Source organism: Coffea eugenioides, chromosome 11 (genome assembly GCF_003713205.1).
Source record: "Coffea eugenioides isolate CCC68of chromosome 11, Ceug_1.0, whole genome shotgun sequence".
Lineage (NCBI taxonomy): Eukaryota > Viridiplantae > Streptophyta > Magnoliopsida > Gentianales > Rubiaceae > Coffea > Coffea eugenioides.
The window spans coordinates 51,509,908-51,536,324 of NC_040045.1; the positions used below are offsets into that span (position 1 = coordinate 51,509,908).

A 26,417-nucleotide genomic window follows, 5' to 3' on the forward strand; every position below is an offset into this window, starting at 1 on the left:
TTTTATGATTTTGCATGTAAAATTAGCTATAACTCAGCTACGATTTTTTTTTTCAGTCCGCACTAACCAAAAAATTTGAAACTACAATCACGGAAAAGGAAATATGGTCAAATAACACTACTGCAATTTTTTAGTCCCTTTAAGAAAAAATAATAACCTTTTATTAAATGGTTTTTTTTCTTAAGGTTTATTAGAATATGCTACATTCTGTCTCAGTTTACAGGTGCAAATCCCGCAAGAATCGCACAGAACATAAATTAACTCGATCAATCGAATTTTGTCATCATAGGTTTTATTCTACCTTACTTTAGTTGTCCATTTGAAGGGTTTAGCAACTGTTTGCTTCGTATTCCAGCTCAAATCCTAAAAGTTATGCGTGGAATACTAATCTTCAATCCTCCTTTTGTAATAGAGCAAACCGAAGACACAAAATTCCGTTTTTTAGCACTAGCGCTTACGGGTATGCTTACTAATTTAAAGGGTTTAATCTATTTTAAGAAATTATTAAGGGCTTCTACGCTATAAGATGTGGACCGGAAACACAAAATGGGAAATGGCATCTTCTCTTTCCATGAAACATTTTGAAGCGGCTCAGACATAGGAAGTCGACCAAAAAAAGTCTTCCTTTTCACGAGATCGTAATAAAACCAAAAAAAAAAGAGGCCTGCCCCAACGATGTTTTATCATTTATGAAGCCAATTACCTTCATCTTGCCCAACCAATGGCGTTAACCTACTAGTAGTCCAAAAAAGGCTCTCCTAGCTCTTTTGTGTTGTCAGGATCAAAGTTCGAATCTTGTATCCGATATAATTGAAAGTAGGAAAGGGAGGAAAGGAAAAACCAAAACGTCATTAAATCATCAATCGAGCTATGTGCAGGATTTGAATTCAAGCCAAACAGAGATGGTTTTCACACAAAATTTCTTAGACATCTTTTAGGAATGATCTAGAATAGCCAACCAGATTATTCTGCATGCGTCTTCCTAAGTTGACACTTATTGCACACACCAAACTCCGTGAGCTAATTTTTTATTCAACGATACTGGCTTGCAAGCTCTCCATCCTTGACAATGTAATGTTGTGGAGGGAAATCTTCTCCCTTAAAGTACCTATCCAGCATGTCCTTGACTCCAGCTGCATAGCGTATCTGCAGCATTTTCTCATCATATTAGAGTTATGTAAAAGGCTGGCAAATAAAGATTGAACATGAAACATAGCAGCTGTGTGTGCAAGTATGGGTTTTCCTATGTAACAATTTGAAAGCACTTGACACGTTGGAATCTTGAAAAATATATGTAAAAGATGAATTGAAGTTCCAACTATTATTTGCGAAAAATCAAGCAAAAAGTTGAAGAACAAAGAAGCAAAAATTCAAAACATGGGAGGATACGACACTCGAGGAATAGTACCTGTGCATCAATGGTAGTACCAGAAATATGGGGGGTCATAGCTTGGTTAGGCATGTAACGCCAAGGATGGTCCTTTGGAGCTGGTTGTGGATTCCAAACATCCCCACTGTAACCTAGTCTTGTGAAAAAACAGCGAGAAAGAGCCAGTTAAAGAGGGAGGTTGATAAAAAGTTAACCCTTTTTCCTTCCTAGAAAAAATAAACAACTTAACGCCAACAAATTCAAATGCTCACCCCTGGAAAAGAAAAACAAAAAAAAAAGGAAGAAAGAAAAACAAATCTATTCATTGACCTCTATCAAAGTAAGAAATTTGTTCATTGATTTCTATCAAAGTTGGCGCATCAGACATACGCTATCAGAAAATAAAAGTTACAAGGAAAGTCACATCTTTGTATCATTTGAAGTGATGAGAAAAACTGAATGATAATATCACCTCCAATTTGTCCGCTAGAACAACCATCAACAACTGCTTGTGTGTCCATGATTGCTCCTCGAGCATTGTTTACAATCAAAACTCCCTTCTTTAGCTTAGCGATCCTATCTTTGTCAAACATCCCTCTGATTACAAAAAAAATCATTTTTTTTATGAGTAACCAAAGAAAAGGGTAATGTCCCTGATTGTCAAGCAACAAGATTCGGTGTTTCACAATAAAGTAAGGTACAAGTCCGCCCCATATTAGCTCAAACACAAACAGCGATGGTTTCAAAATATAGAGATTGATTCAAAAGAATTGAGCGGTTCACAATTCTCACAACAATGTAAAGCATGACCACAGCTTACCTAGTTTTCTCTGTAAGAGGCATATTAATAACAATTATGTCACATTTTGGCAGCATCTTATCAAGATCTTCCTCGAATTTGGCTCCAGTTTGATTTTCCAACTCAGGATCCATCTTGATCCGATCATGATAAAGAAGATTACAGTTGAAAGGTTTCAATCTCTGCAGCAAAAGCCTGCCTATACGCCCGGCACCAACAGTTCCTACAGTCTTGCCTTCAAGATCATAAGCTCTGTAAGCAATACCTGCAACATTCCAATCCCCACTTATGACTTGATGGTGTCCAGGCAGGAAATTGCGAACAAGAATGAGGATCCTCATCAATTCGTCTTCAGCAACCGACACAACGTTACTCCCAGTGACCTCTGCAACTGTTAACCCAGCATCTGCTGCAGCTTTCAGATCAACATGATCTGAGCCAATTCCAGCAGTCAGCAAAAGTTGCAGATTTTTGGCCTTCTTAATCCTTTCGGCCGTGACATATGCAGGATGAAATGGGGTAGTTATCAACACATGGAGGTCCGGAATATGTTTCTCAAGTTCTGCAAATGATACATCAGAAATGCCAAAGTAAGTGGTGTCATTTAAACAATGTCAGAAGTCACTACTCTAAAAGCTTATAGGTACTTGTCAGGGAAACAAGCTAACTTGAAGTTGATATTCATAGTCCAGCGCTGCTTTGAATTTTAAATACTAAAACATGAGGGTGAGATCCAGTAACAAATTGTCCTCAAACATGATTGTTGAGAAGTTGAACTAGTGGTACATGTTAGAAAATACAATACTCACCGAGAGAAAAGTACCAAAACCCAATATACCAAATGCCTAATCTACAATCACCAAACAATCTCCACAAAAACAAACGGCCAAGCGATGTACTACTTGGACATGGGGCAATTGCAACACAATTCATTCTCAGGAACCGAAAAACTGTGCGACTTGTAATAGCTAATCAATGGCAACATACATGTTCAAGTTCACTAAGCATTGTGCTCTAACTGAACATCCATGTTCATTTACCATATGATACTGAATTCCTTACCACAATGTGGTCCTTCTTTGTCCGAAGTGACTATGTATTGATGGCCCTGTGATTCTAGCCATTGGCGGATACCCAATGCATTTTCTGTGCAGCCAAGAAAATTGGGATTCTTTGCAGCATATTCTTTTGCATCATAGAAAACACCAACAATCTTTTTGCTACCAGGAGAGGCCTGTAATTCAGCACGGGCTTACTTGTTGAAAGTTTTATTGCATTTAAAATCAATGATTTGATGTACAAGTGAGATTGAGAGTCAATATTGCAAGAGTTTAGCTGTTAATCGAAGCGTAACAAGCTGAGACAAATTTTGGCTCAGAATTCTTCTTTTTCGACTAAGTTTTTTTGGTACAATAAAATTAAACACCTAAAAAAAAAGGGTTGGCGCCATGAATAGAGGAAAATAGAGGAAAAGGAGGTCATGGCCCTCATGGGTTGATGTCCTTAGTTAGGGATTGGAACCCAAACGATCTTAGGAGAAAAAATTCAAGCACTACAATTTAATAGTAGAAGAAAGTAATAAATCACCCTAATTTCGGGTTGTTCTGTCCATGTACCTCAACGTCATCGTTTCGGCCACAAAAATACTAGACGAGCACAAGCCATTGCAAGTCAGACCCAGATATGGTTTTTAACAAATAAATAAATAGATAAAGGTAGAGTCAAACACCTCACGCAACTATATATGTATGTCTATACCCCAGTTCATTGCCGATGATCGTGATAAGGAGTGGATGTTGTATGATCATAGTAATTAATTCATCACACTTTTCCCCTCCAGGAGGGGCTAAGGGATGAGATGAAGACGGGGAAGGTCAGATCAAAGAATTCAGTTGTCAGAAATTGACGACAGAAAAGAAGGTTGTGCTTTTCTTCTTCTTTTTCATTTATTTATTTTTTTTGGGTAAAACTTAATAACAACAAAAGAAGACGCGACTTACATGGAGGCGTCTGGTGAGAAGTGATGAAGTTGAATTCCCCGAAGAAGTAAAAGCACGAAGTGCAGAGGCAGCTACACGCTTCATCGCCATCTCTGATCTCTCACTACTCTTACCACTTCACCCCACTCAATACCTCCTTAATTAAAACCAAAATTGCTTGCAGCATGTATCGACCGGATCGAGGCAACTTTTATATTTTCTAGTAAGCGGATCGCCAACTAAGATCTCTTGTTTGTGTACCTCTGTGACTGGCCAGTGGCTACAGGCTTCTGAGCTGTGAGGGTGAGTGACGAGTCCTCAGTCCCCATTTTATAGGCGAGTCAACCCTTTCTCTACCATCTATTATGATTATCAGCTCGTCTCTATCCATATTTTATGTAGTAATAAAGTATTATTTAAAATAATTATTGTAATATTTTTTTGATATGATATAATATATATGAAAAAAATATAATAAAATATATTTATGAAGAGAATAAAATATTATTTAAAATAAATATGCTGTGCAAACACTATTATGGTAGTACGAAGAAAAAGTATAGAGTATCAAATAGACCCAGAAACATAAAGATGAAACAAAATTTTACTTGACTAACAAAGAAGATGAAAAAAAAGGGGAAAAAAACTTGTTTTCTGTTATGATCCTTCTGTTTTTCAAAAATTAATTTTTTTAATACTATAAAAATTTTTTAAAAGTACTCTAAAAGATACTCTAAAAAATAGTTTAAAATTTTTTTTAATACTTAAAATATATCTCAAAATATATTTTAAAAATTCTACTACTCTTAAATATTCTAAAATATTTTTCAAAAATATCCTAAAATATACTCTAAAAACTCTGCTGCAGTAAAATTTTTTAAAAACACCCTAAAAAATAGCTAATCCAAACAGATTCTTGACATGCATGGGCATCTGCTGTAGCGTAGCGTTCTGGTAATTAAAAATTCAAATCACCTTTTTGAGCCTAAGTCAGGTGATCGAGTGAGCTGTGTAGTGCAAGGGACCAACCAGCTAAATTGAAACTCTTGCGTGCCAATCCCGGTTTAGCTTTGAGCAAATCCCCGAAACAATCTTTCAACTATTTCACTAATTCATGTTTAGGCCTCTATCTTAAAAATGGAACCCATGGTCCTCCAACAAAACTTTATGGACCAATTTGGTCCCTATACAGCGAAATAGTCAAGAAAATTCAAATCTATCACCACTTTAGTCCTACTTTTTCTTGACCGCTCCGTCATATAGGAATCAATTTTATCCAAAAATTTTTTATAAAGAACCATTCTGTCCTATTTTTAAGATGGAAAACCAAATGTAAATTAGTTAAAAAGTTAAATGACTATTTGGGAATTTGCTCTGTAGCTTTTAATGAGTTTGGATTCTTTGGAATATTTATTCAATTTTAATTTTTAACTAGGTTGACAATTTTGCTGATCAAATTTTGGGGTCCATTTACATGATTTGTTTTTTGGTGTTTATATAAAGAAAATTTTATTTAAAACATGTCTCACATTTAATTAAATAAATTTTTTTGTCATTCACTTTTAAAATATGAATTTTACATCCTTTTATAAAATTTTAGTCTTAATCCAAGTTTTCATCACTGATTAGTTTGAAATAACTATGTGATCCACATGTAATCATTTTTTATGTATAAAAAACTCAAATCCCATTTTTTCAGAGATAAAAATGAATATAAATTTGATCATATTCCATTTTTTAGGAAAAATGAATATAGTTCATGCCAGATTCTATTTTTTTATGGATAAAAATCAATATGAATTGAATCATTTGTTTAACTATAAATAGGATTTAATCTTTTTTATCTTAAAAATATGACGATATGTAGGTTACATAATAGATTCAAGATAAAAAAGTGGTCGAAATTTTATGTTAGGAACAACATTTATTGATTTAATTTTGTAAGAAATGTAAAGTTATTTATTTTAAAAGTGAATGGTGAAAATATTTACTTAGCAAAATGTAAGGGATGTTTTGACTAATTTTCCCTTATATAAAACTTTATTGTATCTTACTGTAAAATTTATAAATAAAAAAAAACTTTTGTGTGTTTGAGGGTTTGGAGAAAAGATGTTTTATTTTCTTTTTTCTTTCTTATCATTTTTTCCTCTTTACTTCTTTCTTCCCACACCCTACTACCCCCAACCAGTCCACCTTCCCCTGATTTTTCTCTCTTTCTCTTAGGGGTGGGCAAAATTATCCACAAATCCAAAAAATAGGTATATCCGATCTGATCCTATTCAAAAATTATGGCCACCCAATATGTATTATTTGATCTGATTAAAAGAGGGTCGAGCACCCACTAAAATGTGAGGCGGGTTAAAGTCATGCAATTAAGAATCCGCGAGTACTTGACTCACCCCATATATATATTTTTTATTATTTTTTATTTTTATGCACATACTATAAAATAATATTTTTAGAACTAAATAAACAATTTCATTGAACAAATTGCATTACAAATGTGAGAGACTATAGTTTGTTTACAAAATTTATTTGTAGAAGTCGTGATTTTATGTTTTATAAAAAATAATTTAATTAATGTGGAACATATGTTTAAAAATGTGTAATTTATTTCAAACTTTTATTGATTTTGAATTCTTTGAATTTTTCCCTTTTCCTTGTGTTCTCTTAGCTTGTTTGTTTATTAGTACGAGACTTTGTTTGAGAAAAAAATCTTTATTAAATTTTAGATGAATATGTAAAATACAAAATTAAATTAGTATAAATTATTGTTTTTAAAAATTTTAATAATAAGCATGGCAGGGTAGGTACCTGTTGACCCTACCCTTATCCCTAGTTATGTGTGTGTGTGTGGTTTTTTTAATAAATGGATATCTTGAATTCAATATATTTTATTTACAATTTCTCCTACCTCACCAATCAACCAACCCTTCACTCACCCCTAAATGTGATCGAATAAGAATTTCCCAAACTTGTTTTTTCTTGGATAAATACATTTTTAACACAAGGTTTTCTAAAAACTATAAATTCTTCCATTCTTTAATCTAAATACACATATCTATATCTACACCTACATTATATATAAAATGAGAGAGGGCTTTTGATGTAAGCAGAAATCTGCCATTTCATGTATTTCATAAACTATCCTTGATAATTATGTACTATCAATATGGCTTTCTATCAAGCAACATGTATCTCTTTTTATTTTATTTTTCAATTTATTTAGCAAATATCAATTATAGTTATCAATTACTACCAAAATAACTATTTATTTATACGTTTTAGATTGGTGAATTTTCTACATATCTATTGTGAAAATATAAAATCAATTATTCAGAAAAATAATTTCAATAAATATAATAAAAAAATTGTATATTACTTGTACACACATTGATGTATGCCTTGACCACTAGCATGAATTAATCTTATATATACATTGTCAAGTTTCTATGTATAACAGCTAATCATAATTTAAATTTAAAATCATACATTATTAAAGTATAAAAGATATATATACATATATATATTATATATATGTGTGTGTGTGTGTGTGTGTGTGCGTGTAACCGGGGTTGAACTGGTTAGAGCGGTTCGACAACAGATTGGTTCGCTCAACGTCCCGAGTTTTGAAATCCGATTTAGGAATTAGGGGTTGGGACTTGCGATTGACCTCCGTCTGCACTCTGCAGTGAGAGGCTGAGAAGAGAAGCGAGAGGTAACTGAAAACGAAACAAAAAAGAGAAAGGTAAAGGAAAGGAAACCAACAAAAAGGAAAGTTTTTTTTTTTTGGTTTTAAAGCAGCAGTGAGAAGGAGCAATCGATCGTGAGATGGAATCGTCAAGGAAAGCGAGGGGGACGAAGACTCAAGAAGAGCAATGGATGGTTGAGAACGATGTCGGCCAAATTTATTCATCTGTCAGCAGTATTCCGCCGAATGCCCAATCCGTTTTGTTAGTCCGCCGTTCCCTCTCTGCCAATCTAATCCATTATTGAGTTTTCGGTCTCATGATTATATAGTCATTGTCACTGCTTTTATAGTACCTTTTTCTTTGCATTAGCAACGGTATATCGTGTTTGCTTCAAGGAGCTGACACTTTTGGTATGCTTAATGACTTTTCTTCCTCCATATGCAATAGCTTGGAGATCCGACGGGATAATCACATTCAATATCTCATGCACGGTCTAAACAATCTTGGCCCGTCTTTCTCAACTCTCGATGCCAAGTATTCATTCTACTCTTCTCATTGTTATACAATACACTATATGTTTTTCATCTTCATTCAGAAAATTGGTTGACTGCATACGTGCGGTAAAAAAGTGAGGTAAAGAGTAACTTATGCATTGCAACTATTAGTTATCGCATTTAGTCTCTGATGAAATTTACTTATCCGTTTATTGAGTTTGAAGAGTCGCTGCTGTATAATTCGGTGCTCAAATTATCTATTTGCAGTCGACCTTGGATTTGCTATTGGATCCTTCACTCAATTGCTCTATTGGGAGATTCGTTAGATGAAGAACTGGAGCATAGTACTATCGAGTTTCTTAGTCGTTGCCAGGTTTCTTCTTCTTGCTGCAATGTTATTCTATTTTTGATCTTTTTCGTTTCTTATAATGCGATTGGATTGGAAGCTCATTTAACTTATTGATCTTTGCTTATAGTTTAGATAAACACTTGCTTTAGAATGTTAGTTGACCGTGGCTGTTGGATGGCATTCTCTAGAGTTCAACTGACTTTCTTGGTCTTCACAGCCTTTATCCTCGTAATCTCACTTAAAGGAGCTTTCATCCACCTCCATTGCCTCACCCCCTCGCTGCACCTTGGTTCTTAAAAGAGCTATCTATTTCATTTTTCTCCTTTCTTGGGATTATTTTAGATACTTTGGATGGTGTTGTATTAAAATTCCTAATCTTACTGTTTGCAATTCCACTAATAGTGTCGTTTGAAATTTGCACTTTCACTCATATCCAGCATCCAGTTGACCATGATGACCTAATGTCTAGATGCATTTTTCTCCCTTAAGCTTGAAACGCATTTCAGATGTGTCACAATTTAGGTTTATGCAAGCGAACCCCTATTATTATCTGTGGATATCCTCGTGTATTTTTTTCCCAAAGTGAAAACAATCTAGGTCAGTCAGTACATTATCACTCTTGTACTAAAGACTGATTCTGTTGTTTCATTCCTAGCTTACAAGTTTCTGACCAACAAAAGATAGGATGTCATTTTCTGCCACACAGGGAAAGTGAGAAGGAAATGAAAAGAAAAAAAGTGAATGAATAGATGTACATTACAGAAAGGGAAAAAAAAAAGATAGCCAAGAAAGGGATATCGCCACTTTCTGAACTGAGATATGCAATTTCATCATTACAACTGTGAGCAGTGTCGTACTAGTATATCTGAAAAATTCAGTGAAACACCCTTTATGTTGTCATTTTTGAAATTGTATAACTCGTTGGATGCCTTCAGAATTTCTGTAATATGCACGAGTTTGCAGAGCATAAAACTTAGATCTGGAGAATCTCTATGTATCATAGCTTCTGAGATCTACAAGACTATTTTGTCTTATAGATTGTTACTGAGTTTCACATGCGCTGTTATGCCATAGGATCCGGACGGTGGATATGGTGGTGGACCTGGTCAGGCAAGTTCTTTTTCCTGTATGGCAATGTTTTACCCTTGCCATTGCTATCTTAGTATTATCTTTTTCCTCGACTTGTTCTGGTGATATTGTGGCTTATCATCATTTAAAATAGCTGAACTACTAAGTAAGATTTCCGGATTTGTCGTTTTCGTTTCTCACTCTGTTTGCTTACGTGTCTCTCCAGCTAACCTTTATATGGGGGATATGATGAAACATGTCATTATTCTGAGAATTTTTTACATATTTTCTCCACTAGTACTGTAGACTATAATTGAAACCAGCTGCCTAATACTAGTGAATTAGTTGGAACAGAGTATACTCTAGTTGCCATTGTTTGCGTTGGATGGATATGCTCATTTATCATTTCCCCAGTGAGCCACACATTTTTTGAGATTTTGTTGATCTCCTCATGCTCTCCTATTTCATTGCTACTAAGAATATCAGAGTAGTTTGTAGAAATTTGTCATGTTTGTTTATTCCGTCAAAAGTCCAACAAAGTAGCCAACAATGATTAGTTGTCGGATTCAAAATTTTTGTATTAAGCAATGATAGTTGTTTAATCTAGAATTTTTCTCTTCATAAAGTATTTAGTTGCTTTCTTGCTTATTCTCAGATGCCTCATCTTGCAACAACTTATGCTGCAGTGAACTCACTTATTACCTTGGGTGGTCCCAAGTCTTTGTCATCAATTAATAGGTCTTCCAGAATCTATGCTTGTCATCATTAAATTTTGCTAGTTCCTTTGCTATTGGAAAAAAAATCTCAGTTTGATTGTTTCTTATGTTACAGGGGGAAGTTGCGTGCATTTTTGCTGCAAATGAAGGATGCAAGTGGAGGATTCAGGTTTAACATAATTTATCATACGAGTATATAATGAATCTTGAAATTTTGCGAGGGTGAATTTGAAAAGTTTATTTACAGTTTGGAACATATTTTTCCCCTCAGGAAATCATCTTAGGATATAGGGGAGGAATTTAAACTGCTGCTTAGCCAATCTTAGCTTTTTCTTATTGTTCTTTTTGCCATGCTTTCTGTATGCATGCCTCAGTGCTTCTACTTTATGAGATAGTCATGCAAAAATGAGAAACATTCAAGGAGAACAGAGCATATTTACATGTTAGTTTGTATCGTGCTGAATAAATGCAAGTGAAAAAGGTTCTGGTTTTTCACATGGCCCATTTCAGTCTCATTTACCATTTAGCTAGTGCTTCCATGCTTCACTTGTAGATGTGCTTATGTTGTCTGTTTGATTTTGTTGGTTTTTACACCTTTTTTCACAAGTTGTCTTGTTTCTTTCCCTGCACATTTAGCTTGTTAGTTCTTTCTTGTCTTTTGACTAGCATTCTCTTTCCATCCTCTCCCTCCCTCCCTCCCTCCCTCTCTGATATATAATTGCGGAGGTTTTGGCATTTGTCATTTTTCCTCCAAAAGCAACTTTTCCAACAAAATCAGGACAATTGCTAAAGTTGTATTTAATTTGATTATAATATTTTGCTCACTGCAAAATTATTTCTTATAAGTAGCTTATCCTCAGGATGCATGATGGTGGAGAAGTGGACGTTCGTGCTTGCTACACTGCTATTTCTGTAAGTTTAAGCACTCTCTGAGGTATAGAGTGTACTTATGCCCGTACACTCGCATACAGAAGCCATGTCCTTTATTTCCTTATTGTACTAGGTAGTTGAAGCGTGCAAATGTAAAACCTTGAGGGTAAATAGACTGCTGATTCATTTGGGCTGCCAGTTGATGACAATATCCACTGGCAAATTTTGGGAGATATTCTCTCTCTTGTGAAGTATTCTCATCATGTGGATTGTACATGTTTCATTATCTTATTTAACTTCGTTGCCTTGGACTTATTATTTTCCACTCTTCATGGGTTGCATTTTTTGCATCCAGCTTCAATTGATTCCACCTATATCTTTTGATTCTTTTAGGTTGCCAGTGTTCTGAACATTCTGGATGATGAGCTGACACAAAATGTTGGAGATTACATTTTAAGGTTGGTTTCAAGTATGTCTGCTTATTGTCATTTGCAATTTGTGCCTGCAAATTCATTGTCAGGTTGGCTGGTTCTCCAACTACTGTTTTGGATCTTTTGGAGTTAATGATGAATGCCTGAGTCATATGATGTATAGATGGTACAATTGCTTATAAAGTTCCTTCCAACCTGCATTCTTACTATAGCCCACGCAGTACTGTTGATTATCATGCAAAACCGGAAGCCAAGGTGTGATATCTTGAAGATTTAAATGTATTGTATTAAGCTTGTATATATGGAGGGTCTGCTTTGATGAACATGTTAATATCTTCTTTTTTGTTTTCCATTAATAAATTTAAGTGATCTAGTTGATTTTACCGTTTTCATCCTGCGTCATTGTTCTCCTCTGTGGAGATGTTTGTTCTTTTATAGTCTGTGCATGGCTCTACTTTTGTTGTCTGATTAATACTCTTTCAGCTTTGAGCATACTTTGTAAGCATGGAAAGCTTTTCTGCTATGGTGTGATAACAAGGTTGCTTCAATTTTACTCATTAATTTATGCATTACCGATGGTTTATCTTCATAACAAGGCTGTTTCAGACAATCATGGAATTGTCTTTGCGTTTTGCATCTTGGCTATGTCATGTCTATAGTAAAGTTTACTGGCTTGCAGTAGTCAATGTATGCGTTGCTGATTGAAGAAGTTGAAGAATTTGGATGATGTCATCTTGTAGCATCAGCCAAGTCTTTTGTCCAATCTGTACCCTTGTTAAATCAAGTTTTGTTCGACTTGCTTGGTACTAGTCTTCCTTGATTCAAAGTCATGTTTACATCTGCAGTTGCCAAACTTATGAAGGTGGAATAGCTGGTGAACCAGGTTCTGAGGCTCATGGAGGGTAAAGCTACATTCTCCTGTTATATTAGTTATGTCAATGTCGGTCATATACTAAGTAGATACTCTAGTGCTAAGGTGTGTAAGATCCACTTATGAACATGAAAGATGGATGGCTCCTAACCCAGAGGACTTGGAGATAACACATCCTCATTCTTTTTGAGAAAATTGGAATATGACATGTTGGATGCACTAGATTATTGTGACATGGATAAGTTCAACTATGTATGTTTCCGTGGAAAGTCATGAATGTTTCACTTATGTAGATTAATGGTTAGGTATTGAAGTATGAAATTCTTGTATAATGATTTATAATTGTTTGTCAACTATATTGACATAATTGTCTTAGAAAACTCCTTGGTGTCGTGTTTGATGTTTAAATAACTTTTCTTTTCTTCATCCGCTATACGTAGATTTTATACTAGATCACCAGTATTTTAGGTGCTCACATACTTGATGCAGCCATCCAGGACCTGATTCCCTTTCTTGGGTTGCATTTTAGGTACACATTCTGTGGTTTAGCAGCGATGATTCTGATCAATGAGGTCCATCGGTTGGATTTGCCTTGCTTGATTGTAAGATTCTTTTTTGTTTGAATTTTGCCTCTGAACTTGACTTTTTTCTGTAGGTTTCAGTCTAAAGTCTGGACTATTATCAACATAGATATTCAGTATTTTGTGTTTTACCATGGTGTAGTTTACCATTTTCATGGTGTCTTGAATGTAGGCTCAGGTTGATTAGTTGTGGAACATGCATCTTCTTAACAATATGGAGCTCAATTTTATATGCCTCTTTTCGGGAGTATTTTTGCTAGATGTGTTGCAAATTAATTAATTCTTTTATTACGTGATGGCATTTACAACTGTGCCAGGACTGGGTTGTCTTCAGACAAGGTGTTGAAGGTGGATTTCAAGGGAGAACAAATAAACTGGTTGATGGCTGCTATTCCTTTTGGCAGGTAATTGCCTGCTTGATTTTCTCATTTGAAATTTTTATTTCAACTTATTAAAGTGTTTAATACATTACATTGCAGGGAGGAGTTGCTGTCATTGTACAAAAGTTGCATTCAGTTATCTGTGAACAGTTGGGTTTGTCAAAAGTTTTAGACTCTGAGTGCGACTCGGAAAGTTATCATGATTATGAAACATCAGATATATCTGATGTAGAAGAATGCACTGTGGAAACTTCTTGCCCTCTTGGTGGAACTTGCCATCGTAGAAAAGAAGGTACACCATATTTTCATAATGCTACTGTCTTCCATGTAAACAGGTTTGGTTAGTTTATCTTTACTTTCTGCACCTTGCAACCTTTCTTTCACGAACGCTGCCCCAACAAAATGAATTGGGACACTGCTCAGCTTCTTTTGATGGAGCTATACATTTACTACTTGCATCTTTGTGTTTGCTTTGCTGCTGGCAAGATAATTTTCTTATCCAGTTAGTTTTGCAGACATTGGTGTTGATTTCATCAGCAACAAGAGGGCAATTGCACCTATTTTCAGTAGCATGCATTTGCAGCAATACCTTCTTTTGTGTTCACAGGTACCAAATCCAAGTTTTAACCAGTCACGGTGTTATTTGCTAATAATGTACAAATTCTCTTCTTGTGAAGGCATATTCTTGCCTGTTTCCTAGCCAATTTTGTTTAAATGCAGTTCCTGTCCTCACATTACGTGGTTGATGCAGGAAGGGGCTGGTTTCAGAGATAAACCTGGGAAGCCTAGGGATCATTATCATACATGTTACTGTCTAAGTGGATTATCCGTTTGTCAATATTGCTCATCTGCAGATGCTGATTCTCCACCACTGGCTAGAGATATACTGGGTCCTTACTCTAATTTGTTGGAACAACTTCACCCCTTATATAACCTTGTCTTAGACCGTTACTATGAAGCACATGATTTTTTTTCAAAATTTTAGGCAACTTATCCAATGCTTGATGAGAAAACATGGGCTGTAGCATTTGATGGTGTTCATATGGGCTCTCTCCCGCGTAGCAGTTAGTGTAAAAACATAGTTGTTGGGGCTGACGTTACGCGAGACTTCCTACCACCTCTCAATTTCTTCTGTTATTTATACTACCGCTCTGGTGTCGGGTAGGTTTGGGTCCAAAATTGACCGTTGAAACTTTGTAAATTTAGGCAATTTTGTCGGTGTCCGGTCAGGACGATTTAGTAGCTAAGGATATCACTTAGTTTGTGTAATCTTTATATAAAGTGGGTGATTTCATATTTGATATTTGGAATGTGATGCCATTAGTTACTGAACTAGCTTAAAGAGCTGTACTTGTTTCGACCATATTGGTGCCACCTTTGTATCAGAAACCATTTGGTATTTGTGGTTTCTTAACTTACAACTGGCCTGTTGCATTACATGCCAACTCCTGTATCACCCCGTCCACAGGCAGAGGTACATTTTGCGCCTGGTACTCAAAAGAAAATGTATATTTTAGTTATGGTTTCTTGAAAAGCTTCACTTGTGCCTCCACTGATTTGTGAGAAGTACATGCAGTACCGAGTAAATATGCATTAGTGGCTGTGCTGTGTGAATGTTATTAGTGTGTAAGATGTGTCTAGAAAAGAAGGAAAAATTTACTTTTGGCCCCAGTGAGAAATAATTCTGGCTCTGGTGCTGATCCATCCCAAACATTAATGATAATAAGAGTAAAGAAATAGTGCAGGCTTGGATTATTTTTGTTTTGTTTTATTTGTTTATCTATTCCTTTCCTGTGAGAATCAAATACGTGCTTGAACTCGTGTTTAAAGTTGAATTTTCTTTTCCTTCAAAGTTAAAAAGAGAGGTGCAAATATGTTCTTTGCTGGATTTCGATAATTTTTTGGCCCCATGTGCAAATAAGATGGATGACGGAAGCGGTTTGCCTTTTTAGTACTAATTAAGCCAAGTAATAAATTGAAAGACTTATTTGGACTGAGGGATTTGATAAAGGATATAAAATTCTCTCAGATTCCTCTAAGTTATTTGGATTATTAGGGAGTTATTTGAATTTATAATGATTGGTGATTTACAAACTCCAAATAAATACCTTCTAAGTCATTCATGCAACGTAAGAGGATTTGAGAAGGTTTCAGATTCTTCCTTAAAACTTTCAATGTAAGCCTATAATCTAAAAACAGCCAAAAGTAAATCATTGAACTAATTGCAGCTAGCGTATCAATTTTGTGGGCAGTTTTGCAATTATAGCTACTTCACGGTATGTTGGTAGTAGGTAACGGCAAAGAAACTCATTTAATTAAATTTATCCATATTCGCCTATGAATAAATGGGTATGAATATTTTAAATTTTTATATATGGGTATAAATGAGTTACTCAATAATACCTATTTATATCTTAAATTTTTGTATATGGGTATAAAATTGATTACTCAATAATACCCACCCATTAAACCCAATTAACTTATTTAGAATTGTCTTCCCCCAAAACCTCCTTTCTTTCCCAACCCCTTTTTGTTTTTCAAATTTTTCATTTTATCATGATGTTAACTACTTTTATTTCATTATTATTATTATTTGTTAATTTTATTTTATCATTTTATTTTCTCTTAGTTTGTTAACTTGCTTATTTTTCAGCATTATCAATTTATGACAAGTTTTAACCTCTTTTCCTACCTTTTCAAAATGAAATTTTAAATTTACACATGAAAAAAAATGTAAGGGGTTCAAAATTTTGGATTAAGTTTTTATGTTAATTTTTATAGTACTTAATTCAAATTTTTATATTCTTATTGTTCAATTATCAAATAGTACGTAATTTTGCGACATAGAGTACGGATGTAAAAAAAATTAGAAATTAGGCTTATTGAGTATTATAAGTAAATATTTAAAACTAATGATGGGTGCAAAGCGTGGTATAAATAATTTAGTTTGTAAAATAAATTTAAATGAGTTTATAAAAAGTTAAAATAAATGGGTTATAAATGGGTAATTGGGTTATCCAATTCATTTTTTAACTTACCCATTTAGATCCATCTAATCAAATGGGTATAAATGGGTTGATTCAGTTATGCCCATTACCCATTTTAATCAATCCAAAGCCTTTCAAGTCACCCATTTTAACACCTCCAGCCGTAGGTATGTAAAAAAGGTTCCTGAACACTCATGTGAAGAGTAATAATAATGAAAAATTATATATGGTCCTTTAAGGAACTATTTCCTCATAGTTATCTATATTATATTTTAAAAGGTAAATGTCATATGCATTATCAATTTATGTAAAAATGCGCGAGCAATACACATAATTTGATTACAAATTTAAATTTCAAGTTTTTTCGTAAAGCAAAACAGTAAAATCGCACAAAAAAACTAAAGTCTTGACCTATTTAGCTGTCCGGTCCAATTTTACATCTTCGTTTGGAGGCGAGGTAGAAGCGTCTTTTACTGTAATTTTTTCCTTCAGGTTCAAGAGACTCTTCTTCTAAATAATTTTGTTTTTTTGTTGAAACGATAGGCATACAATTATTTTATACTACAGCCTACGGGCGGGGAGGGAAGGATTTAAAGAGGTTAAGAAAAAACAGAAGAGATGTCAAAAAAAAAACAGAAGGGACTGAACCACCTACCGACTCAGGTGAGTGCACTTGTCTGAAAGCCACTTGAAATCATAGTTATTAAACCCGGCCCGGCCCGGCGGTCGAACCGGTCAAACCGGTGAACCGGCCATTAGGTCGGGCCGAGTCTTAAATTGGATCGTTTGAGCAACGGGACCGTTGACTAGTCAACGGCCCGGCGGTCGGATCGGGCTAAACCGGAAACCCGGCCGGTTTTGTCCACGGACCGGTTCTGGTGGAAAAATTTTATTGCCTTTGTCAAGGCTCAAACCTTGGACCTCCACCAATCACTAACGTATGCTTACCACTAGGCTACTCCGAAATTTGTTAATAAAAGGTCTTTATTATAATATATATATATTTTTTTTTTCAATTCTATCTTTTTTTTCTCTAAAATAAATTTATTTGAAATCTTTTAATAAAAATTAGTACCCTCCAAACTCTATAATTTATAAAATGAATTTCAAAAATAACACATTACATAATTCATTTCAAAAACAAATATTAATTTAATAATTTTTTACACTTAAAATTCATAAATAAGCTACATTATTACACTAAATATAGATAAAATTTTACACTTGAAGTTTGGTGTATTACTAAATAACTTTATATTTAATTGATTCTTATATGAATTAATTATTTTATAGCAAATTAAATTAAATGAGCTTTTACTATGTCATTATTTATTACAATTTATATCATATATCTTATATATAAAAAATTATGAAATATAATATTTAAATATATTTAGTGACCCACCGGTTCAACCACTCACCCACCGGTTGAACCAGTAACCCGTTGACCCACCCCCTTCGCCGGGTTCCTTCCCGGGTTGGGTTTAATAACTATGCTTGAAATGGCTCGCCACATTTTGTGGCCAATGGTGCCGCAGTGGTTTCTTCCAAGTAATACTTTTTTTTTTTTTTGTCATCACTGTGGGTATTCGGGTTCGGGTTTACACCCGACTAATCCCACAGCGCTCTAGCAGAGCGAGCCCGATCGATGCTGAAGAAGATAACAACTGGATTGCTGCCCGGGATCGAATTCAGGTGAAACTCACCTAAGGAGGCTACTTCATCCAGCAGACCAACCCAGCATGGCTTCTAAGTAATACTTGAAGCATCGAATCTGGTGGTTCACTATTCCAAATTAAATACTATATATAACAATTTGTGTAGAGCAGTCGGTCCAGTCATAGTCTCTCACACACATACGCCCGCACAGTCAGACACCCGTGGGGATCGAAATCTTTAATTACAAATTTAAATTAGGTAAATACAGGGGGCGGTCGGAACCTGACGGATCAGGTATTTGCAATTGGTCTTCGAAAGCATGAGTGCCAAAACCGTCGTTGTCTTCGGCCTTGGGCTTCCGGGTGGGGTCAGGAGGGCGGTGTTGCGTGTTTTTTCCATTATTCAAAGGTCTTACTCTTCACTCTTCATTCCTTACCGCCTTCGAATTAATCATCTAGCATTCCAATTCCGCGCTACCAAAAGCTAATAATTCCAGATTCACTCCAAATCCTGAACTCACTCGAACACTAGTAGTAGAACAAAACTATGGACAACTCGAGAAAGTCGAGCATCAGCTCCGACAAAGAAGATTTACATGTGGTGGATTCCTCCAATCGTGATAGCGAAGAGTTTAAGCCACCCTCGCTGCCGACAAGGTCTCCGGATTACTCACCCGAGGGATCATCAATTTCCTCGGATCACACATCTCTTACTCATGGGTCCTCCCCAATTCCAACCCCGAGAGAGAAGCAAACCTCCCCGCCGCACAGCCCACCTGGAAAATTGCCTCCTAAGCCTCGGCTGCCAGCGCCGGCTATCAATCGCTACGTCGTAGGCGAGCCCTTCTCAGTGTCCAAGATGGCAGATTCAGGTGGGCAAGGAGGAAGGGTGGAGGACGGTCATGAGCAGGTTAAAGCAAGTAGCGGACGCAGGTTTCGACCGTCTCTTTGGATTCCGAGGAGGGCAAAGACAGAGCAATTGATGAAGAAGGCGGCGTTGGGGTTTAGGGCTTTTGGGTTTTTGTTCTCATTGGTTTCCTTTTCCGTCATGGCTGCCGATAGACATGAAGGTTGGGCACTTGATTCATTCGATCGTTACAAGGAATTCAGGTCTCTCAACTAGAATGAGTAGTACTATCTCTTTTGTTAAATTATATCATTACTTACTAGTTAATATAGCTGGTATGGTCTAGTATCGTATGTGACTCTGTTAGTCTGCTGAACTTTGTACCATAAAGTAGTATGAAGCATTGAAAATTTTTTGCAACCAATATATGTCAGGTACTGTATGACAGTGAATGTGATCGCATTTCTGTACTCCGGAGCACAGGCCGTGGATCTGGGCTACCAGTTATGCGCTTCCAAGTCAAGGCTTCTGCACCGTTTTCGACACCCTATTGATTTTGCTCTTGACCAGGCAAGTCCATATCATTTTCATTATTCCCGATGGCTGTTCATTTAGTTATTGAACTTTCTCTTGTTTCTTTCTTACTACTTCCAAGAATTCGTTGTTAATGTTTTTGTTGCATGCTTTATAGGAGTTTTTTTTTTCGAGTATCTAGGGAGTCTGATTACTTGTTTTACTAGGCACTGGTTATTTTGCCAAGGTAAATTGGGGGCATTTGAAGGAATGTTAATCAGGGACCACACGGTAGTGGTGATGGTGTTCTCTTCATTTAATGTCCAAATTATGATAATGGTAATCGATTGAGTAGAAGAAAAGGGGACACCTTGGATTGGGTCATTCGTGTGGTTTTGAGGTGGGTGGAAGAAATAATTGTTGCCGTGTTGCAACGTTCAAGGGTCTTTCGTAGGCCTTAGTCCGACCTTAAATGGAGTTTTAGTACTAGTAACCTTGTATTTTTCCTATCGCTTTTATGTGGGTCATAATACACTTGGCTGATATTCCCCCACAGCATTAACAGTGGCTGGAATTGGAAGTTGCTACTTTTTGCCGAGGGTCCATGCTTCTAGTTCTAAAACTATCGCTTTTGCTGGTAGATTCTCTGCTTCGTGAAATTATCTAACACGGGATACTGCATTTTTAAATTCTAAAATGATGGAAACTAGTGACAGGACTAGTTTTATAAGCTTTCAAAAGAGAGAGATCAGCAATAAGCAGAAGGCAAAAGAAGAAGGAAGAACCTGATCTTTTTCTTGCAATGTTTCAAGGGTCCAATGATGCTTTAGTATTTGCACCTTTTCCATGTTTCCGTTGCATGATATAAGTAACCTACTTGCTTTCTGCACTTCCTCATCATGGTGCTCTAATAATATTCTCTTGGTTGTCAACACCGTTTGATTTAGGCTGGTTTAGAACGGTGGACTTTAAACAATTAAAACTTGGGGCAAATTTTCACCTGCATCGGGCAGATTGTTTCTAGGATCTTGTATACAGGAGGACAAAAGAGGCTGCTCTGTAAAGAGTACTTATGCAAACTTTTCAAGTTTTATTTATTCAGCCTTCTGTTATTTACCAGACTCCAAGACAATTACATCAGTGTGATCTGCAGGACCTGCCTTCAATTCGGAAGCTTCTAATCAAAGCTTAATCTAGATAGAATAATGATATGTTTTGCTAGGCGTTTCTTTCTTTTCCATTTTGTTGGATTAAATGAAACAAGCTGATCTTCCATCTTATTATGGGCCAAAACTTAGTGGCGATAGAAATGGTTTGAAATTTTCAGATGATATCGTATCTTCTAATATCAGCATCATCTTCTGCTGCTACTCGAGTTGAGGACTGGGAATCAAATTGGGGCAAGGACAAATTCCCAGATATGGCAAGCACGGCTGTGTCAATGTCCTTCCTTGCATTTGCGGCCCTAGCTTCCGCTGCTCTCATATCTGGCTATGGCCTTTGCACGTCCAGACAGATGTAGTATTTAGTTTGTCTGGATATATGTGATGTTCTTTTATAGTATATACAACCGGGACTAAACTCTTGCTATGAAGGATGCCTGAATTGTGTATATCTAGGTGGATTTTTCTTCCTTACAAATGTTTTTTTTTTTTTTTTATAACGAATAGGACGACTTTAATACAACTCTGATAATACAGTGCTTTTTCGAAGATGTATACCAAATTTTTTTTTTGGCTATTGCTGCCTTGTGAAATATATTTTTGTGTTGATAAATGCAGTTATTTTAGTTGTTGAAGAAATTTTGTGGACAGTTAATATTGTTGGTTCAGAAGGAACCAGCCGTGTTGAAATTGCAGTTTGTAACTCAGCTACTTGAGTTGCGGGCTGAGCTTCGGACACTCGCACCGACTCACAGTCACGGGAGAGGGTTGTGGATGTGGAGCAAGCAATGTCGACCGAGTTCGCCTTCCGTTTCCAATTTCTCAGTCCTCGATCCTTCTTCCTCCTTGAACCCGCCATCTCCGCCACCTCAGCGGCAAAACACTACTCCCAATTTCCCTGAAGTTAAAAAAATCAACGATGAAGATCCCCTTCTTGCAAAATCAAGCCTTCATCTCTCCGAATCATCAATAAATAGCACATACTCTGTCATCTCAAAATTACTCTCTTATGCCTCAGTCTTTCTTCCCTTCCTTCACAAAAGACAGCCCTCTAAGGTAAAGAATTAAAAAATTTAATGTGTGAAATAAAAATTGAATTGTGTGGTACGAAATACTAAGAGAGATTAAACGAAATAAAACTATGTCGCAACAAAAAAAAAAAACCGCATTACATCAAGTAAATGAATGCTTTCGCAATTGTGAAAGAGCATTCAAGCGTAATTATAAATTGCAAATGGCCACACATTCTAGTAGTATGTGTTAAGTAAATAATCATTCACTAGAGCATATTGATACAGAAGTTGGGCTTCCATTCTATTTGACAAATGAGCTTAAGCCCTCAGGCGAGTGGGCACTGGGTGAAACTCTAAACAAGGCAAATTCAAGGCCCAATTCTAGTAGAAGGGCATTGGGTGAAACACAAGCGGAAAAACAAGCAAATTCAAGACCCAATTCTGACACCAGATAAAGAAGTTGAATTTCTATTTCAAAATCAATTGGCAATTAATGGGAGATGCTCAACATCTCAAAAACAAGTTGTTAATTGTTCTTTTACAGCCACAACGAGTCATTAATTCGTGGTTCTGTTACTTCTTGCACAATTGTTCTTTCACAGCCACAAACCAGGCATTAATTCATTTTACTCTCAATTTCTTGTCCAGCCACCGTTTGATGCTCATTCCCCATTTCCACTCAAGATTGATCCGGGGGCGTGGCGCTGGGGAAATTGCACAAAAAGCAATGATAAAGTGAAAAAAATTGATATGCGAGATCTGAATCTCTTTCCCACTAAGTTTCTGCGGCGTGTAATGAGGCAATCAATACCTTGACAGCGTAAACGAAGGAAGCAGATGAGGGAGGTGAAAGGCACGGGCTAAGAGATTCGTGTCACCATTATTTTATTTTTGCGATAACTTCCCCACTTCAGCTTCTATCTCTGTAAGGTATCTGCTACCTCCGTTCCTGTCCCAAATCGAAACTCTCTCTCAGTTGATTCTGTTCACATACCTTATCGCCTAGCCAATGGCAGTTGATTATTGTTACTCTCAAGTGATTCTTCCCTTTTATCCATCCCACTTCGAAAGATTGTGGGGTAGTTACCCTGGGTTTAAGGTCCTCAGCCGCACTTTCAATTATCAATTGGCTGAATGGTATTGATTTGTGAGCTCCACCTTAGATTGTGTTCTGCACCAGGATTTCGATTATCTCTGAGTGTTAATCTAACTTTGTTGTGTGTTTTCCAGTAATTTCGATTGTTGAAAAAAAGTGATTCTTCCCTTTTATATTTATTTTGTAATGACAAAATTAGTTAAGCCAAAATGCTCTTCACCATAGCCGGGAAATCTTAAAGAAAGCCAAGATGTTAAATTTTGAAGCAAAAAAAGGATGATTTTGCTTTTACAATTTTTGCAGCAAAGAAGATGCTAGTCGTCTTGATTGCAGGGAAGAGGGATATTTTCTTCTTCCATTCAGGGGTAGAGGTACTTCAACAATTTTTTAGATCAATCATGGGAAGCTGATGGGAAAATATATAGTGGAACAGGTGACTGTGATTTTGTGAATTTACATTACATTAGTGTCTGTCGTCAAACCATTACTACTCTCTGCATTACCATCATTTAGATAAACTTGCAGTCCAATCAAACTAAAAAAGATTCTGGCACTGATTTGATAAGGGTACGGATACTCGATCCACTGATTATTAAATTATTAATGAGTCTCTCTCGAAAGAATCTCTGTCTCGATATATAATTATTATTGTTATTATATGGGCAAAAACTTGCACAGACACGTTCGTCTTAAAGCAAGTCGCGCGAAATATAACTACATTAATTATTGCGAGGTGTCGATTTTGTTCAGTCAACTTTTTCATTAAGAAAAAATGTTATTGAATTAGTAAATTTGTATCGTTTTAGTCACTTCGTCCGTTTATACTGTTAGGAGAGACGGAAAATAACTTTTTAAGGAACAATTTTATCTACACAACTTTTGTGGAAAAAATTTCGTCTGATAAATGAAGGGACAATAGTGGAGTTTTGAATGTTGGTAAAATTTTTGACAAAATAAACAATGGATGAGAAAAGTTGCAGTATTAATCTAGCAAAATCAAAGTAATCAATGAAAAGAATAAAAAAATCGACCAAAGATGAAGATTAGCAGTAGCCATCAATTTGCAGCCTTCCAAACTTGTGTCCTTGCTAGGCCCCCCAAATCCACATTGATGCATTAACAATTGTCCAGGTTCTAACAAAAAGAACAATGACCATTTTTTTCCTATTCTTTCTTCCAAGTTTCTCATTCAGATTTTTTACTTGAACCTCCATTTTCTCAACTTTGTTTTGCAACTTGAGAACTTGCTGCCGCAAAGTTTCATTCTCAGTTTCCAACCTATTTACTCTCCTTAAAAGACCAGGTATGACTTGTTTGGAACGCTCACACATTTCATCATCATACCAATTCCAATAACCACAACCATCAACCTATAAAAAAATTATCCAAATTCTTTTTAGCCGATAAATGTCCAAAAAATTAAACATAAAATTAATTTAACGAATTTCTTACATCTTCACACACTTACCTCGCCATTAGCACATTCAACATATCTCCTTACCGGGTTCCTATCAATCCATGAAATCTTCAAATTGGTTTTAGTACCACAAGAGCAGATCGAGGTTGTTTCCTTGTGTTTTCCTCTCATGAAGCTTAAACACATTCCCAGCAAATTGCAACTGCTTATATTGCCCCTCCTACTCCATATTTGAGGACAAATCTATTAGAGGATAAGGGTTTGTACTTTCTAATTGAACTTGAGAGTTGTCTAACATATTTGAGAGTAATTTATGTTGAAGAGATTCAAGGAAAAGACTGTACAAATGAAATTGTTTCTCAAAAAGTTATTTTCCATCTTTTATGATAGCATAGATATACGGAGTGATCAAAACGGTACAAATTTACTAGTTCAGCGATATTTTTGACTAATAAAAATATTTAGTGAGTAAAACCTGCGTCTCGCAATAGTTTATTGACATTTCGCACAATTTGCTCTTCGTTTTACGGGGAGCGCGAAGTACACAATCTGCCCCCCAAAGGGGAAAAGGAAGAAAAAACAAATTCCCGGTTTGACGAAGCTAGTCGACAACTACAAATTGAAAGCTGCAACTTCAAGACTCATGCATACTTTGAGGCATTTGCCATCCCCCAAATAACATACACAGAAAGAAAGAAAGAAAGAAATAGCAGCAAGTAGATCTCAGCCAAATTATTCGGCCATGGCAACCGGTACTCCAGTTAACATCCCCTCTAAAATGAAGGCCTGGTCTATGGCCAACCTCGGTTGATGTTCCTGACGTAAATGATGACCAGGTTTTGATCAAAGTAGTTGCTGCGTCCCTGAATCCAGTCGACTTCAAACGCATGGCTGGATCATTCGAGGCCACTGATTCTCCTCTCCCGGTAAACCTCCTTTTTTTTTTTTTTGAGCTTTTTGTTTTAGTCACTAGATAGTCCTTGTGTGGATTTACTGTGTTTTTTGATCAGGTAGACTGTTGCGGGATATGATGATGTCGCGGGCGTGGTAGTTAGAGTTTTTTTTTTTTTTGAAAAGAAGTGGTAGTTAGAGTTGGGATCGAAGTGAAGGAATTCAAGGTTGGGGATGAAGTCTATGGAGAAATTCACGAGCATGCCCACCACCCAAAGGATTGTGGGTCACTGGCGGAGTACACTGCAGTGCCAGTGGATGAGAAGGTTTGGGTTTCGCCGAGGCAGCTAGTCTTCCTCTAGCCGTTGAAACAGCGTGCGAGGGCCTTGAAAGCGCTGGCTTTTCAGCTGGTAAATCAATTCTTGTTCTAGGTGGTGCTGAACTTCCAGTACTTTAAAACACCTAGTGAAAATCAGCTCTAATTGGTCAGTTCCAAAGAATTCGTGATAAATGATAATTATTGAGAATCAATCAACAAGAAGTGGTAGCAGTACTGTACTAAGTCATCCTTGGCAGAGACAACCCAAAAAAAAAAAATTTTTTTTTTTTTACTTTATGTATCAACGAAAATTTCATATTTGGCTGAACCTTCATAGCAATTTTACGTTTGGCTTTTGAATTATTAGATCAATTAAAAGTAGTTCTGAAGATTGACCTTTGATCAGAACACGACGATAATTCATGCATTGACTGAAACGATTTCTTGATCCGAGGCAGCGGGCAAAGAATGTGTTCGGTGCATCCAGAGCGGCAGCAACTTCTAGGTGCTGATTTTGGCAATCGACTGCAGGAAGAACAAGTATGAAGATTTGCCAGAGAAATTTGATACCGTTGGTAAGAATGAATCCTAAGCAATCAAATCAGTCTCTTGCTCTCTGTTTACTGCAGCACGTAAAAGTTTCCGGTGCTAGTAAATCAAATGAGCAGGTGAGAGTGGCAGGGGTATCGAGGCAGTAAAAGAAGGCGGAAGGGAAGGGCGGTGACAATCTGGCCGGCGGGGCCAGTGGTTCCCTTCCCCCTGCTAGTCATAACGTGTTTGTGGTCACTTCAACGGTCTCCGTCTTAAAGAAACTCAAACCTTTCATAGAGGAGGAGAAGCTGAAGCCGGTGATTGACCCTAAAGGCCCATTTCCCATTGAAGCATTTTCCCATATTCAAAGTGGCAGAGCTACC

At 36.3% G+C, this 26,417-nt stretch overlaps 3 protein-coding genes and 1 pseudogene across 4 annotated transcripts; 3 read left to right on the forward strand and 1 right to left on the reverse strand.

Annotated features, from left to right (window-relative positions):
• Positions 1–829: 829 nt before the first annotated feature.
• On the reverse strand, positions 830–4,464 carry LOC113751518 (formate dehydrogenase, mitochondrial). Its single transcript, XM_027295555.1, has 6 exons — positions 4,169–4,464; positions 3,231–3,402; positions 2,190–2,730; positions 1,842–1,966; positions 1,409–1,521; positions 830–1,146 (listed from the first exon to the last, which is right to left on the reverse strand). Exons 1-6 carry the CDS (start codon positions 4,256–4,258, stop codon positions 1,033–1,035), a joined length of 1,155 nt encoding a protein of 384 aa, XP_027151356.1. The 5' UTR covers positions 4,259–4,464; the 3' UTR covers positions 830–1,032.
• Positions 4,465–7,776: 3,312 nt separating this feature from the next.
• Positions 7,777–14,902, forward strand: LOC113754402 (protein farnesyltransferase subunit beta). The gene is made up of 14 exons (XM_027298805.1): positions 7,777–8,100; positions 8,287–8,373; positions 8,601–8,706; positions 9,757–9,792; positions 10,406–10,488; positions 10,582–10,635; positions 11,327–11,378; positions 11,730–11,794; positions 12,613–12,669; positions 13,168–13,240; positions 13,537–13,623; positions 13,699–13,891; positions 14,115–14,206; positions 14,351–14,902. Exons 1-14 carry the CDS (start codon positions 7,979–7,981, stop codon positions 14,582–14,584), a joined length of 1,341 nt encoding a protein of 446 aa, XP_027154606.1. The 5' UTR covers positions 7,777–7,978; the 3' UTR covers positions 14,585–14,902.
• A 3,689-nt stretch (positions 14,903–18,591) lies between these two features.
• On the forward strand, positions 18,592–21,349 carry LOC113754027 (CASP-like protein 4A1). Of its 2 annotated transcripts, none has more exons than XM_027298340.1 (3): positions 18,592–19,354; positions 19,526–19,661; positions 19,832–20,202. In XM_027298340.1, the coding sequence occupies exons 1-3, from the start codon at positions 18,792–18,794 to the stop codon at positions 19,853–19,855; spliced, it is 723 nt and encodes a 240-aa protein (XP_027154141.1). In that variant the 5' UTR covers positions 18,592–18,791; the 3' UTR covers positions 19,856–20,202. The 2 variants fall into 2 exon arrangements, with proteins under 2 accessions (XP_027154141.1, XP_027154140.1); XM_027298339.1 differs by lacking the exon at positions 19,832–20,202 and adding an exon at positions 20,932–21,349 and having other exon boundaries at positions 18,596–19,354.
• A 2,487-nt stretch (positions 21,350–23,836) lies between these two features.
• LOC113752857 lies at positions 23,837–25,641 on the forward strand (annotated as a pseudogene).
• Positions 25,642–26,417: the final 776 nt, after the last annotated feature.